This window comes from Engystomops pustulosus, chromosome 5 (genome assembly GCF_040894005.1).
Source record: "Engystomops pustulosus chromosome 5, aEngPut4.maternal, whole genome shotgun sequence".
NCBI classification, from domain to species: domain Eukaryota; kingdom Metazoa; phylum Chordata; class Amphibia; order Anura; family Leptodactylidae; genus Engystomops; species Engystomops pustulosus.
In genome coordinates, this window is record NC_092415.1 from 174,073,676 (window position 1) to 174,088,098 (window position 14,423).

At 41.7% G+C, this 14,423-nt stretch overlaps 1 protein-coding gene across 2 annotated transcripts in view; it reads right to left on the reverse strand.

Moving 5' to 3' along the window:
• The window catches only part of LOC140133545 (mitogen-activated protein kinase kinase kinase 2-like), a 95,387-nt gene that overhangs the window by 46,510 nt on the left and 34,454 nt on the right, over positions 1-14,423 (reverse strand). For both annotated transcript variants that reach the window (XM_072153850.1, XM_072153849.1), the window contains exons 2-3: positions 12,493-12,556; positions 1,840-1,937 (exon numbers count right to left, since the gene is read on the reverse strand). In XM_072153850.1, the coding sequence (XP_072009951.1) occupies positions 1,840-1,937; positions 12,493-12,556 (162 nt within the window). The remainder of the gene's footprint in view (positions 1-1,839; positions 1,938-12,492; positions 12,557-14,423) is intronic.

Genomic DNA, 14,423 nt, shown 5'->3' on the forward strand with positions numbered 1-14,423 from the left:
CAGTGCATCGGGTATAGTGCAACCACGACACAATTGTGCTGCGGACACTTTATAAATACATAGGCAAGCTGTTAGCACTAAAAAGAACATGCAAAATCCAACAAAAAACGGGTGCAGGGGCTTTAATAAATGTGGCCCAACGTCTTTTGTTTTCCTTTTTTGTTTTTGACAATTTGCTGGTAAATTATTGGCTACTAAATAGTTAATGATTTTTCCTTTAGAGAATATTTTAAGATTAAGGTGGACATTCCATCACCTTTTTCATTTTTCACTGAGAACTTCCTCATACTTCAACTCAATGACCTGAAATTAAACTTTAGAAGGGTAAAGTGTCTATTCTGCATTTCACAAATGTCACTTTCTGGGTTTCATTCATAATTATATAAGACAGACTGCAACCATCAAATATTACTGAGTAGGTTGTATTGCCTTATTTGTCAACACTATGGAATTAATAGTGAGCAAAAAACAAATAATAATCATAATATTTAACATTTTATGTGGTTGTCCATTTTCTATATTGACAACTTATCCTTAGGATAGGCCAGTGATGATTAATCTTGTTAGAGATCACATGCCGAGATGTTTTTGTGGACATGCTGCAAGCTGACATCATCCAGAGGCTGGAATCTGCCCTGCTGAGAGCGTTGTGCAGTGCCCTTCACTAATGGAGATAAGAGAGACACTGATTGTGCTGGTCTTAGCAAGAGAGCTGCACTGCTTTCAAATGCTGACTCTGTCTGCATGCTGCTCTGATTTCACTACCTGACAGTGTCAGTATCCAGAGGCAGAGCAACTCTCCTGATAAGGAGAGCTTATGTTAACAATGATCTCCTATATCCTATTACCGTTGTTGTTGAAGGCAGTTAGTTAGGCAGTGAAGCCAAAACTCCCATCTAACTGCATTGTGGACTTACATCCAGACAGCTGCAGAGGGGACCACTAGAGCTATGTCCCACAGTTGCAGTGTTAGCGGCAGAAGGATGGACCAAGGTCCGTTCCAGTGACTACAAGGGGGATAGAAGAGTCATCTCAGGAGAGTGAGCTCCTTATACCCCAGGATAAAACAGATACCAAAAACTCACCCTGATGCCTGTGTTCCTACCACAGTTACCGCTCAGTAATACTGGGGCACTCCATCACAGTTAACCCTGCCAATGTACCCCAACACAGTTACTGTTTGGAAATTCTGAACACCTCACCTCAAGACTCAAGGTTTTCTAGACACGACACACTGAGTTTTGCTGTTTTTTTTTTTTTACAAACTTTGACATGCCAATTCGAAAAGGTTGGCCATCTCTAGGATTGACCATTGATCTGATCTCATATCCCCCCCACCTGTCAGTTGTTTAAAACCGGTATAATACAGGGTATGGCAATGGATGATGGCATTCAAAGGGAGCAATGCTTGCAGTTACAACACCAGGCCACTTCATTATCCCTAACCGTAACAGTTGATTGGTGTAAAGGTCACATGATCAATCAGATAGCTCATCAATATTAAATATTAGACAACCCCTTTAATAAAACTTACTAACTGATTTTATATTTTAAAGAAACAAACTCTAATGCACAAATCCTGCTTCATTCAGATTTTCCCATTGATCTTTAAAGGGCACCATACACTTAGATTACTAGGAATCCTCCAAATCCTTCCACCGGACAGCCATTTTGTTCTTAGGAGATTGGTTAGTGGGCTACATATGTTAGCCAACAGCTTTCTCCATTAAAAACATAGAGGAATGGAAAACCCTTTTGGCCTCTCCAATACTCCCAACATACAAACAACACCATCCTTTAATGTGACTATTATCAACTAATGCTCAACAACCATATTACCTGCTTGTTGTTTTTGTTGCGATTACTGTCAAGCAATCCTCCGCATCTCCCCAGAGCTGCCAGGTCCTTCATAATAAGATTGAGGGCTTCCTCTTCATCTGAAACACACAAGAAATATGTTGGGACAAGATACTTTGCTCCATACAATGGAATAGTGTGACAACCTCAACGGCACAAAACCAAGGTGTTCATGACTAGACGAAAATAGGTACCATATTTTTCGGACTATAAGGCGCACTAAAAATCCTTTGATTTTCTCAGAAATCAAAGGTGCGCCTTATAGTGCGGTGCGCCTTATGTATGCACTGTACTGACAGATAACAGCTGACTTGAGCTGTGCACAGGTCTGCCACCTGCTGGTCATTCATCCTTATAATCAGGTGCGCCTTATAGTCCAGTGCGCCTTATATATGAACCGTACTTACAGACAACAGCTGCCTTGAACTGTGCACAGGTCTGCCACCTGCTGGTCATTCATCCTTATAATCAGGTGCGCCTTATACAGGCGGTCCCCTACTTAAGAACACCCGACTTACATACGACCCCTAGTTACAAATGGACCTCTGGATATTGGTAATTTATTGTACTTTAGTCCTAGGCTACAATGATCAGCTATAACAGTTATTACAGGTGTCTGTAATTAAGATTTATTGTTTATCCTGGTTCTTATGACAACCCAACATTTTTAAAATCCAATTGTCACAGAGACCAAAAAAAGTTTGACTGGGGTTACAATGATAAAGTATATAGTTCCAACTTACATACAAACTCAACTTAAGAACAAACCTACAGACCCTATCTTGTACGTAACCCGGGGACTGCCTGTAGTCTGGTTCGCCTTATATATGAACCTAAACGTTTTAGCAGGCATTTATTGATGGTGCGCCTTATACTCTGGTGCGCCTTATAGTCCGAAAAATACTGTACCACAGGACCCGAATCTGAAGATAATGCCAAGCTCTGACACGTACAATGACCGTCAAGCTGGACTACATTTTCCACACTGTGTCCAGATAGATGTCTGAATCTTTCTCCCGGCTTATTCAGCTGTTAGTGGACCCATCGTGATTGAAGAAGCTGTCTGACATAAGATCCCTTTAAGTCATAAGGCCATAATACCTGCAAGCCTAAATTCCTGTCAAATAAACCACATTGCTTTAATACTGTAACATCTTTAAAGCAAACCTGTCACCAGGAATGTCATTTTCCAAAAGCCTATGCTATACTGATTTTAAAAATGTCAGCATTCTGAATCATTTTAGTACTTTATAAAACATTATCTCACATTACTTGGATCCCTGCCAGCAGCTTGCGATGAGTCCTGGGGGAATGGGCGTTGGCAGCTAGAGTAGTCTGTGTTCCTGTGGCTCAGTCTCCTCTCCTCTACACTTGTCCAGCTCCCTCCCCACTTCCTGTCATAGAGAAGGGGTGATAGTGTGAAGCAGAGGAAGAATGTAGGAAGAGACTGAGTAAAAGGCACACATCCAGGAAATATTGGATGGATTCACTCTTTTTTAAGCTTCCTATGTCCCTGGTTTTTAGAATAAAAGGCTTAAAAAATTATGCAAATGAACCGGATGGGCTCCAGGTTCCATTAACACATATGGAGCCTGGAGCCCCCCAGGCTTATGTGCATAATTTTAAAAGCCTGTTTTTGTAAAAAAAAAAAAGGGAATAAGAAGCTAAAAGAAGACAGATCTTGTCAGTGTGCTTGGTTTACAATCCTTCATCCTGTTTGTAGATGTCCTTTAACCCAGTGTCTTTAGGTGTGTTCCGAACTGTCCACTTTATAAGTCGAGCATGGACGTCTTATGTCCTGTGTATGGCTTGTGTAATAGAAATTGGTGACACAAATATGCGTGGCTGCATTTTTTTAATGACATATAGGAATCTATTCTTCTAGTTTTGCCAGTTCTGAAGGGAGGAGGTCCACACACTTACACAGGGGTCTTCTGCTATCTATGTCCACCCCTGCCTCACCTAATTAGAACCATCTGATTGTACTCAAAGCGTCTTAGGGTCTTATCATGGTTAGAGGCAGTGTATGAAGATTTGGCTGCACTCTGCGTCTTAACAAATAGCAAACACTCATATCTCATCATTACGCAAGCCCTTTAAATTTATGTCTGCTGTATTAATGAACTTGGGATTTGTCTACGTGATTTCTGGTACAGTGGAGGAAAACAAGGCAGAACACTTCCAGGAACAGCCAGGGATTTAACCGTGTATTCATCCGTCAAACTCATGGTCTTACTCTCAAGAAAACAGCAGCTCTCTGCATGAACCTAATATGAGAAAAGTAGATACAGGTTTTTTTGTCTCACTTGTTTTTATTGGATAATTTTGTCATATGAAATCTAAGAAACACACATGTTTGCATATACTACTTTGTGCATGAGATACAACTCTACTAATGTTGATAGTTGTTATGGTATCAGTGAACATCGATTGTACATGGATTACTACGGCATATAAGATAATCACCCTTGGCCCAAAGGCCAATGGCCATGAATTAAAAGAATATTTGACAAATGTAAAACAGTATAAACTTAATATAACAATAAATAACAAATATAACAAGTAGGACAAGCAATGATGCTCAGATAGACTTTAGTATTAAATGTGGCAACTCCCAAAGATCCAGCAAGACAACAGGCGCTGCGTGTTAAGCTTAAGTTTGCTAATGGCTGCTCAATTACCAAGTTATAGGGACCAGAGAGTCATAGACCACAATTGACTTTAAAGGCTTACCTTTGTTTAAGGCGGAGGCAACCATTTTTTCTAAACAAGCATACAATTTATAGTTGTAGCCACATGAAGGGTTAAAGGACACCTACCACCAGGGTGAAGGATTGTTAACCCTCTGGCAGGATTAGCTTCTTATTCCCTAGTTTAAAAAAATAATTTTAAAATTATTACAATTACAAATTATATGTTGTAATGGAGCCTGGAGCCTCTTAGGCACATTTGCATAATTTTAATATTCTTTTTTTTAAACTAGGGGATAAGAAGATAAAAGAAAAGTGGATTTTGCCAGAGGGGGCACACACCAGTGCTTGGTTTACAATCCTTCATCCTGGTGGTAGATTTCCTTTAAAAGTGGCCCAAACACACATAGTTTTCTATATAGGATAATACAAAAAATTACTGACTCCCCCCTAATGTTTTTACAGGAAGTCTACCAGCTCCAAAAAGCATTATAATCTGCTGCCATTCTTTTTGTACAGAAATGCACTGTGATTTCTAACACCTTTATTATTTCTGTCTATTTTGCCATTTCCAAGATATTCCCCTTTTAATCTGTATGCTAATGAGGCAGCTGATTCACCAATGAAGTGTTCTCAGCACCTATTCCTGACATATTCTTCTCACAAGACAATTCTCCACTTTATCTGTAGAAAGGAGTGGTCCGGGTAGGAAGTATTGCAGCGCTCAACACTATTTGGGTGCACCAATTGCATCATCAGTATAAGGATTAAAATGGGAATTTATTAAGAAAAGCAAAATGGACAGAAATAATAAAAATAATAAAAAAGAATTCAAGGATATACCAGAGGACATTCATTGTATAGCCATTACAGAACACAGATAGGATTTGTAAACCACTGTGGGTTAGCTGCAGATTGTTCTAAAGCAGCTGCCCTGCAGCAAGCCTGCCCAGAGTGCCCCCAACCCTTGAGTAGTTTTCCTAACAACTAAACTTACCATAAACTGTTCCAGGCCTGGTGCCAAGCTGAACTTTCTGTTTACACTATGCCCATCAGTTGCATGAACTCCTGGCAGCATCTCTAACAGAAAGGGGCACATTTACTAATATTGTGTCATATTTACACAGTGCAAGCTTCAACTTGACAATTCTGAAGCAGTCCAGATATATCAAAGTGGTAAATGCTGGAAGATTAATCTGGCGCATCTTTGGACATCCTGGGGCATATTTATCAGGACCTCTGCGCTACGCCTGAAATCATAGCAAATGCTAGCTTATTGCTAGCTTTTGCGATTATTTGCCCCGATCCGCCACCTTCACGCCAGTGGGGCGCGAAGGGGCGTGAAGAGGGGACGGGCCAGCCGAGCGGACTGGGGCGTTACTGTCCCCACGCCTGCGCTCTCGCTGCTGCCGGCGACTTTTCCTACGTGAAAAGTCGCCGGCTGCGTTTTTTTCTGCCCCATTATGATCCATCTAGGGGTGACAATGTACTTAGATTATCAGGGTACAAGGTCTATATACACTTTCATATGGACAGTTGAGACAGCTCAGAGCTGATGAGATGCCTATTACACAGAGGCATGACAGACAGAGGCTTTTACACTGTCAGCCCAGCTACATCTCTGTTTTCACAGATATGTGCCTGCCCCCAATTCCCCCAGATCAATTAACTACTTATAGTTTGAAGCTTCTTTCTTTTCATGATGTGTAGGCAGGTAGTGATGAGTGTCTCTGAGCTCCGTGCTGTACTGCAGGGGGGCGTGGCTACAGGCTCAAAGCAGAAAGACACAGAAACTCCGCAGCACGGAGTCACACAGGAATCCAAGATGGCGGCCCGACCCTAAAGTCAGAAGTTACAGGGTCGTGTCTAGGGGCAACTGAAATTGTCCACAGCAGGACTGATAGAGACAGGTTGGACTTATATCTGTGAAATGTATTTTTGTTAATAACAGTGAATTACAGAATGTGTTATATTGTTATCCTGAGTACATATAAGAAATTTGTCTTTGGGGGAATACCCCTTTAATCCACAATCCCCTGCTGCTGTTAATCCAACGCTATGTGGGCTCCCTACTATTCTCCACAGACGGGAAATTATCCCAAAAGGCAAATACATATAACAAACAAACATTGATGATCCCCATAGTAAGCTAAGCTTTTCCAATCATTTCTTTCCACAGTCTGGAATATATTTTAGCGAGTTAATCCTCTAATTACAACATTAACGGTTTCCCAGGGGACAGAGAGATTCACTGTAATTTTTTTCCAAGACTAACAACCACAAATTCCTTCAGAATTGTACTAACCAGATCTTCTCCAAGACAAGAGCCCTTCAGTTGTCTCCAAACACCCAAACAAATCTGTGAATAATGATCATACATCAAGGATCATGTACAACTGCTCCCCCTCCTACGGAGGATTTCTAGATTGATGGAGACTCTTGTGACCTGGTAAATTCTTCAGATCAGATTCCGATTAAAGGGACAGTTGAGGCTTGTAAAAATAACACTAACTACTGTACGAACAGCAACTTTTTTTTATGTAGATAGGGCCTTACTTGCTTGGTAGGAAAACCCCTTTAATGTAACGTTTTCCAGAGACAAATTTTAAGACCATGGGGAGATTTATCCGAGCTTTTGCAATTCCTGGGTTAAGGCTAGGAATTGTGACTAATTCCCCTCTTAAACCACCTGCATGCCAAGTGGGCGTGGACAGGAGTGAAGAGAGCCGTTCCCCATGGCGGAGTGGGCTGGCGTGTGGACCCTCACCCTATCCAACTTCATTGTAAAAAAGAAAATCATACCGCCAAGTGGCTTCATTAAAATATACCAACATAAATGAACATTATCCATTCATGACATCATGAAACCACAATCATGAGTAACACAATTTCTAAATATATATAGGGGTTATAATAACATATCAGTGGTTATCAACTTGTGAAATATTCTGTCATTTATTTGCGTCTCAGAACAAGACAACAATCACGGCCACTATAGGGGTTTTCCAGTAATGAAAGGAGGAGACCATGGAGCAAACTGCTACGGACTCGGTACACGGTGTCTACATCAGGCTGACCACTTGATGGGGCAGGGGCCAAGTGTTGGCGCCCACCATTTGGACACTGATGGCATATGGAAAGATAGGCCATAAACCTACATTCCTGAATCAGGGCTGATTTATTTGGTCTGTATACGGCATGTGGCCCCTCGGCTGCCGATTGGCTGCAGGGTCCACGTGCTAGTGGTAGCACAACAGAGAATAGGAACTATGTAAGAGGTAAAGCACTGGATCAAAATGGAACAAAGAGGTAAGTATACAATATTGGGGCAGATTTACTTACCCGGTCCATTCACGATCCAGCGGCGCGTTCTCTGCGGTGGATTCGGGTCCGGCCGGGATTCATTAAGGCAGTTCCTCCGACGTCCACCAGGTGGCACTGCTGCGCTGAAGTTCCCGGAACGCACTGGAGTACATCGAGCCGGGCTGAGTGAAGGTAAGTGCAAGCTCCGCTACACATTTTTTTTTTAAAAATGTGGCGGTTTTTCAGAATCCGTCGGGTTTTCGTTCGCCCACGCCCCCCCCCCCATTTCCGTCGCGTGCATGCCAGCGCCGAAGCGCCACAATCCGATCACGTGCGCCAAAATCCCGGGGCAATTCAGGGGAAATCGACGCAAATCGGGAATATTCGAGTAACACATCGGGAAAACGCGAATCGGGACACATGATTGTGGCAATTTGAACTTGTGTTAAAGGAAATTATTAGTATCATATGATATTACTAGTTCCTATGATTTTTAGAGTTAAACAAAAAAAATAGTTTGCCTTGATTTGGGAACAAGAATCAGAAGTGGTGTTTTTTTTTCTTCTATGCTACATTTAGTTCATGGACATGAACCTCATCCTCTGCAAAAGTCTTAGGGAGGATGAAGTTACATCATTTTCTGTTTTCAAAACATCTCAGAATTGGCCCACTTGCCCCAAATTTGATTTTCTGACTTTTTATCAACCCATCATGTGAATCCAGATTTCTGAAATGCAACTTTTTAAAGAGGTTACCCCTGGGGCGCTCCCAATATAGGTCACAGGTGCCTAATGATGGTGCAGGGGAGACCAACTTTGTTAGCGACTTTAGCCAGGAACTCTGCTACATCAGCAGCGCAAATCTAGTTTTTAACACGTTAGTTTAGGTTCTAGGATTATTAAATTACAGATTACGGCAGAGGTGGGCAGTAGGTATCTACCATCAGATCTACTTCTAATAGTACATTCCTCATGGTAGGTTTCCTATAAGACAACTGATTACTATGTGATGCCGAGAGTTGGGTCCCCACCAATCTAATATTGACTGTCTATTCTTACAACAGACTGTGAATATTCTAATACCTTTTGGCCAGCCACAATCTGAATGGCTGTGAAGGTTAAGAAGAGTTGGCACTTCTTCTGATATACGCAGGCACCAGGAATAGGTTTTGAGCGTTACAACTTTCATCAACATCAACTTTCCTCACTCAGAGATCAATATGACGAACTACTGTAAAAACAGCCAAATGAAATATACAAGTATGTACACATTGACGATTCAATTGCAATGTCTACACAGCCTCCTACATCCAAGGGAGTTAACCAGCGACATGTGGCTATAGCCAGGCCGGAGCTAATTATTAACATTTCCACAGAAACCAAAACAAACACCAGCCGGGGAAGAAAAGGTGTTGTAGAAAGAGCTGTGCAGAGGAATCCAACACAGCTCCACACATGGACAATATGCACGACAGAACCCGGGAATTCCACCAGCAAGTAAACAACAGATACCAACAAAATGCTTCAGAGGAAATTAAAAAGTAAACCAATATCTAAAAATACATGTCATGAGCCAAAAAGAAGGACAAAAATAGAACAAAATGACACCAAGATGTATCTCTCAATGGTTAAAGCCATTATTATTATTATTTATATAAAGAATGGTAAAGATAATAACATTCACAACAACTAATTACAATCTATCTAATATAGTGACCCAAGTCACCATGAATTAGGCCGCTACGTCAAAATTAGGAGGGCAATATATTTATTTCATATATATATATATATATATTACATTTTTGAACTCTTGAAAAGCTACTACTGTCAAAGGTTGTTAGAGAGTATCGACTAAACCATATAAACTAAAATGTAACTTTTATTTCATAAATTAAGAATAACGAATGTGGAGGGTGTGTAGAACTACACCAAATTCATGTGTGTTAAAAATATTTTTATTCGTATTGGCCCCAGTATATGGCACTAATCTAGGGCAGGCTGGACCAGGGTCAGACAGTATTGCAGGAGTTACAGGCTAATGGATAATAGAGAGTCCTAATATGTGCCAAAGGCAGGCTGATGCATCTATTATCCGGCCAACACCTCATGCATGCGATGGACAGAAATTGTTAAAAATAGGTATCAGATCCCCACCACAGTGCAGAGCGGGGTGTACATCCCGCACCAGGAGGGGAGAGAAATACGATGGAGACTGTCAGCTGAATTGATGTAGGAGATGGGTCAACTGGTCAGCTGGACTGAAGCCGCAGTGGGCTAATATCAGCTGCTAACCTAGTGCAAAGGCTATATAGAACCCTAACTCCACAGCGAGTGCTCCTACAGATACTCAGATCCTACGCGTTTCCTGACAATTCTCATCAGGGATCAGATAAATTTGTCATTATAAGTCAGAGATTGTGACACATTGTGATAGGTGCACATTCGCACAGCGTGTCCCCGTATTGATATCAACGGCAGCGTGCGCGGGGAAACGCTGGGTATTTAAACTAGAGACCCCGCCCACCTGTGACCTCACAGGGTGGCTAGCAGCCAATGTAAAGGGCCGTATCAGGCCGGCCCTCACATTGGGCACACCTACATATCGTTACGGAGTTCCGGCCTCTAGGCACAGCCGGGGGCGGAGACCCACCGCCGGTCATGTGATCGCGGGTCTGGCGCGTCACTCGGACCGCCCAGATTCCGCATCAGCTGAGGCTATTGGACGTCTACAAGGTGTCCAGATATATGATGAGAAGCCAATCCTGTTTTACAAAAGGAGGCAGGTACAGGGTACCAGATAGATACATGGGGAACAGATCGGTTGCCCGTCACACGGCATCCTCGGCCAGGTGAAAGTGTGTAAAAAGAGCAGACTCATGCACCAAAAAAAATAATAGATAAATAATCAATGCACGATATGACTCATACAAAAAAGTAGACAAAGCCCAGTATTAGAGCAAACAGGTGGTAATGGGGCTATTATTCCAGAGGAGGGACGTAGCAGAACATAGAGGAGGCACACAGGCCATAAACTGATAAATCGATTAAATAATAAATAGATGGTGGATGATGGTAGAGGTCAGAGGGAGCAGAACAGGTTAGCAGCTGATATTAGCCCACTGCGGCTTCAGTCCAGCTGACCAGTTGACCCATCTCCTACATCAATTCAGCTGACAGTCTCCATCGTATTTCTCTCCCCTCCTGGTGCGGGATGTACACCCCGCTCTGCACTGTGGTGGGGATCTGATACCTATTTTTAACAATTTCTGTCCATCGCATGCATGAGGTGTTGGCCGGATAATAGATGCATCAGCCTGCCTTTGGCACATATTAGGACTCTCTATTATCCATTAGCCTGTAACTCCTGCAATACTGTCTGACCCTGGTCCAGCCTGCCCTAGATTAGTGCCATATACTGGGGCCAGTACGAATAAAAATATTTTTAACGCACATGAATTTGGTGTAGTTCTACACACCCTCCACATTCGTTATTCTTAATTTATGAAATAAAAGTTACATTTTAGTTTATATGGTTTAGTCGATACTCTCTAACAACCTTTGTCAGTGATGCACTCTAATTCAGAGAGGTGTACAAATACTTTATCTCTATACAGTGAATAATAAAGCTACTACTGTCACATGTTCTGGAAAAGTGTTTCACTAACCCTTTTCTAGCTCAGGCCAAAACTAGACATTAAAGGGGTTGTCCACTTTCAGCAAAAAATGAAAGTTATATAATTTTTCAACATACTTTCTGTATCAATTACTAACTGATTTCTAGATCTCTGCTTGCTGTCATTCTATTGGAAGCTTCATGGCTTACTTCCTGTGGATAACGACCGGTCCCTGGTCATGTGATGTCACGCAGGTGCACATCTCGTTATATCATAGAAAGTAATCAGAGCTGTGTGATTACTTGAATGTTTCTTCCCCAAAGTAAACAAAGACGTTTCCTGTTAAATTACAGAAAACCCCTGTTATGCAATTTTTTAACTTTTTAACTTTTTTAACTTTTAAGGTAACCACAGCAGGTCATTCTTCTGTCATTCTATAGAAAGCTTCTGTTTATTTCCTGTGGATAGAAAGCTTTCCATGGTCATGTGATGTCACACAGGTGCACGTCTCGTTAAATCACATAGTAATCAGAGTGTGTGATACTAATGGCCCATACCGCTGTGTGACATCATATGACCATGGACAGATTTCTATTCACTGGAAGTAAACATAGAAGCTTTCTATGGCATGACAGCAAGCAGAGATCTAGAAAACGGTGAGAAATCGATACAGAAAATATATTGGAAAATTGTATAATTTTTTCTTACACAAACCATATCAATTATTTGCTAAGAGTGGACAACCCAAAACAGCTGCAGCTTCACTGTAGATCTCTCTTCTTTCAATATGAAAGCCATAAACAGTGAGTGATCTATGTTCAAGTGTTTGTGCTCTATGTTCAAGTAAGTGGAAGTGCCGAAAAACCAACTTGAGCGAGCAAGCAGCTTGAAGAGCATCCAACTAGAGCTCCACTGAAGAAGCCAGCAAAATTGGTGCAAGCCCCAGAGATGGGACCCATACCTTTCAGATATTTATGACAGATACATAACTAATTTGAGACAACAAAACTTTGTGACCACAAAACTTACTCATGTTGAAGTTGATATCAAGACCGCATTCCACAGGATATGTTTTCGGCAGAGTACCTGCAATCTGTAGGGGGAAAAAACAATAAAACTTTAGTAAAACTTTTTCCAAGAAATGTTGAATTTTAATGGACTGTAACTTTTTATCTCCCTGACAACTGATATAAACTAAATCACAGCTGAAGGGTTTATCGGTCAGTTTTCCTGCAGACCAGAAGGCATCGCTAGTAGATGAGAGGTCGATGACTTGATTAAAGAATCGATTAGAGATTCTTCCTAGATGGCCATTCAAAATGTATAAGAGTCACTCAAACTTTTCGATTTTGATGGGTACAGACAACTATCTGACGGTGGAGATGAGTGGGTCCGGTCCACCAGGTGTCCACCTGGCCAATCACAGCCATGTCTAGTCCATAGGGGCGTAAAGCAGCCTGATAGGCTACTCGGAAAGTAAAGCTCTCCTTATGGAAATTGCCAATTATGGCCGCCCTGTAGGCCTGTGGAGTCTTATAGCCATGGATGCTCCACTAGGGGGATTCTGGGAAAATATGCAAAGTTTCTTAAGATGGGATAAGGAAAACCAAACCTCTTTTAGGCAGCACCCTTGGCATCAAGCATGACCTACAAGAGGCCTTATGACATGATGCAGCCCATCCAACAACATGTCCAGGTTAGGAGGAGCTGCCAAACGGGGGACAGCGAACCTAAAGTTTAGACCGGCACATCACTATCCGAAACCAGTTTTAGACCGTCTTAGCAAAGAATGAATGTGTGTATGGGGGAGTCTATTGGGCTCAGAAGTATTATGAATGATGACACTTCCGATCCAGGCCAACTAAATCAGGGAGGCGGAGCATATGGTTTTATCTTTTTTTTTAAAAACCTGCTCCATTCTCAGAAGGTTTTCAGATAAAATTCTCTTAAATTCGCTATTTTCCAGTTACCCCTGAGCAAACCATGTGTCATATGTATTGTATGCAACATTGTTTTTTGTATAAATACATACAAAATTTAGTTTGTATGTAGCAATCTGCAGGCTGCCTGGGCAATCCACCAAATAGTAAAGTATATTTTTTTTGTTGCCACACAAGAATATGAGCGTTCACTAGAAACTATGCTTTTCAAAGTGACTATTTTTATTCATGTACCATTTGTGCTCTGTTATTGCCAAAAAAAGAAATACTATATAATGGTCCTTTTTATGAGTACAGTTTGAAAGAGCAGAATGTACAGTTTTGATGGAAATTTGCCGAAGACCAACATGTACAGCCTGTCTTGTTCCTCTGCAGCCAAGTGGATGCAGAAAGTTTCCTTGGACTGATCCAGGCCTAATACAGTACACGGCCCTGTTGTGCCAGAAACACTAAAATGGCTTTTTTTGCATGCTTATTAATGTTAGGGCATATTTTTCTTTACAATATTATTGGAATACAATAATTATGGCAATACAATGGTTTTCATTGTTCTTTTTAGCCATCTGTGTGCTGTACAATAAAAATTGTTGTAAAACACCAGATCTCCAGCATCATCATTTAAAGGAAATCAACCATTTAGAAAAACAAAAAACCTCCTCACCAACGCTCCTCTTCATTCTGATCCTGGCGCTGTCCTCCGTTAAGCTTTACAGGGCAGTGGGCAAGTGCCGAGTCCCAGGGCTGCTGGGGGGGGCCCACATAAGGCTGTACTCAAGGAATCCATGGGGGGTTTGTATCTATAGAGCTGCGTTCCCTTGTCTACGAAGCCGCAGTTCTGCGTATGCTTTCAGCTTTCGGAGCAGTGACCGTACAGCTACAGGCCTGCGTTCTGCCCACGCCCCAGTAGCCTCCTTAGAAAATTAGCATATTAGGTCAATAAAAGTTAGAAAATTATACAGGGGACGTGAGAATTAGCCCTTAAAAGGACTTTCCTCACATACAATAGAGGCACCTACCGGC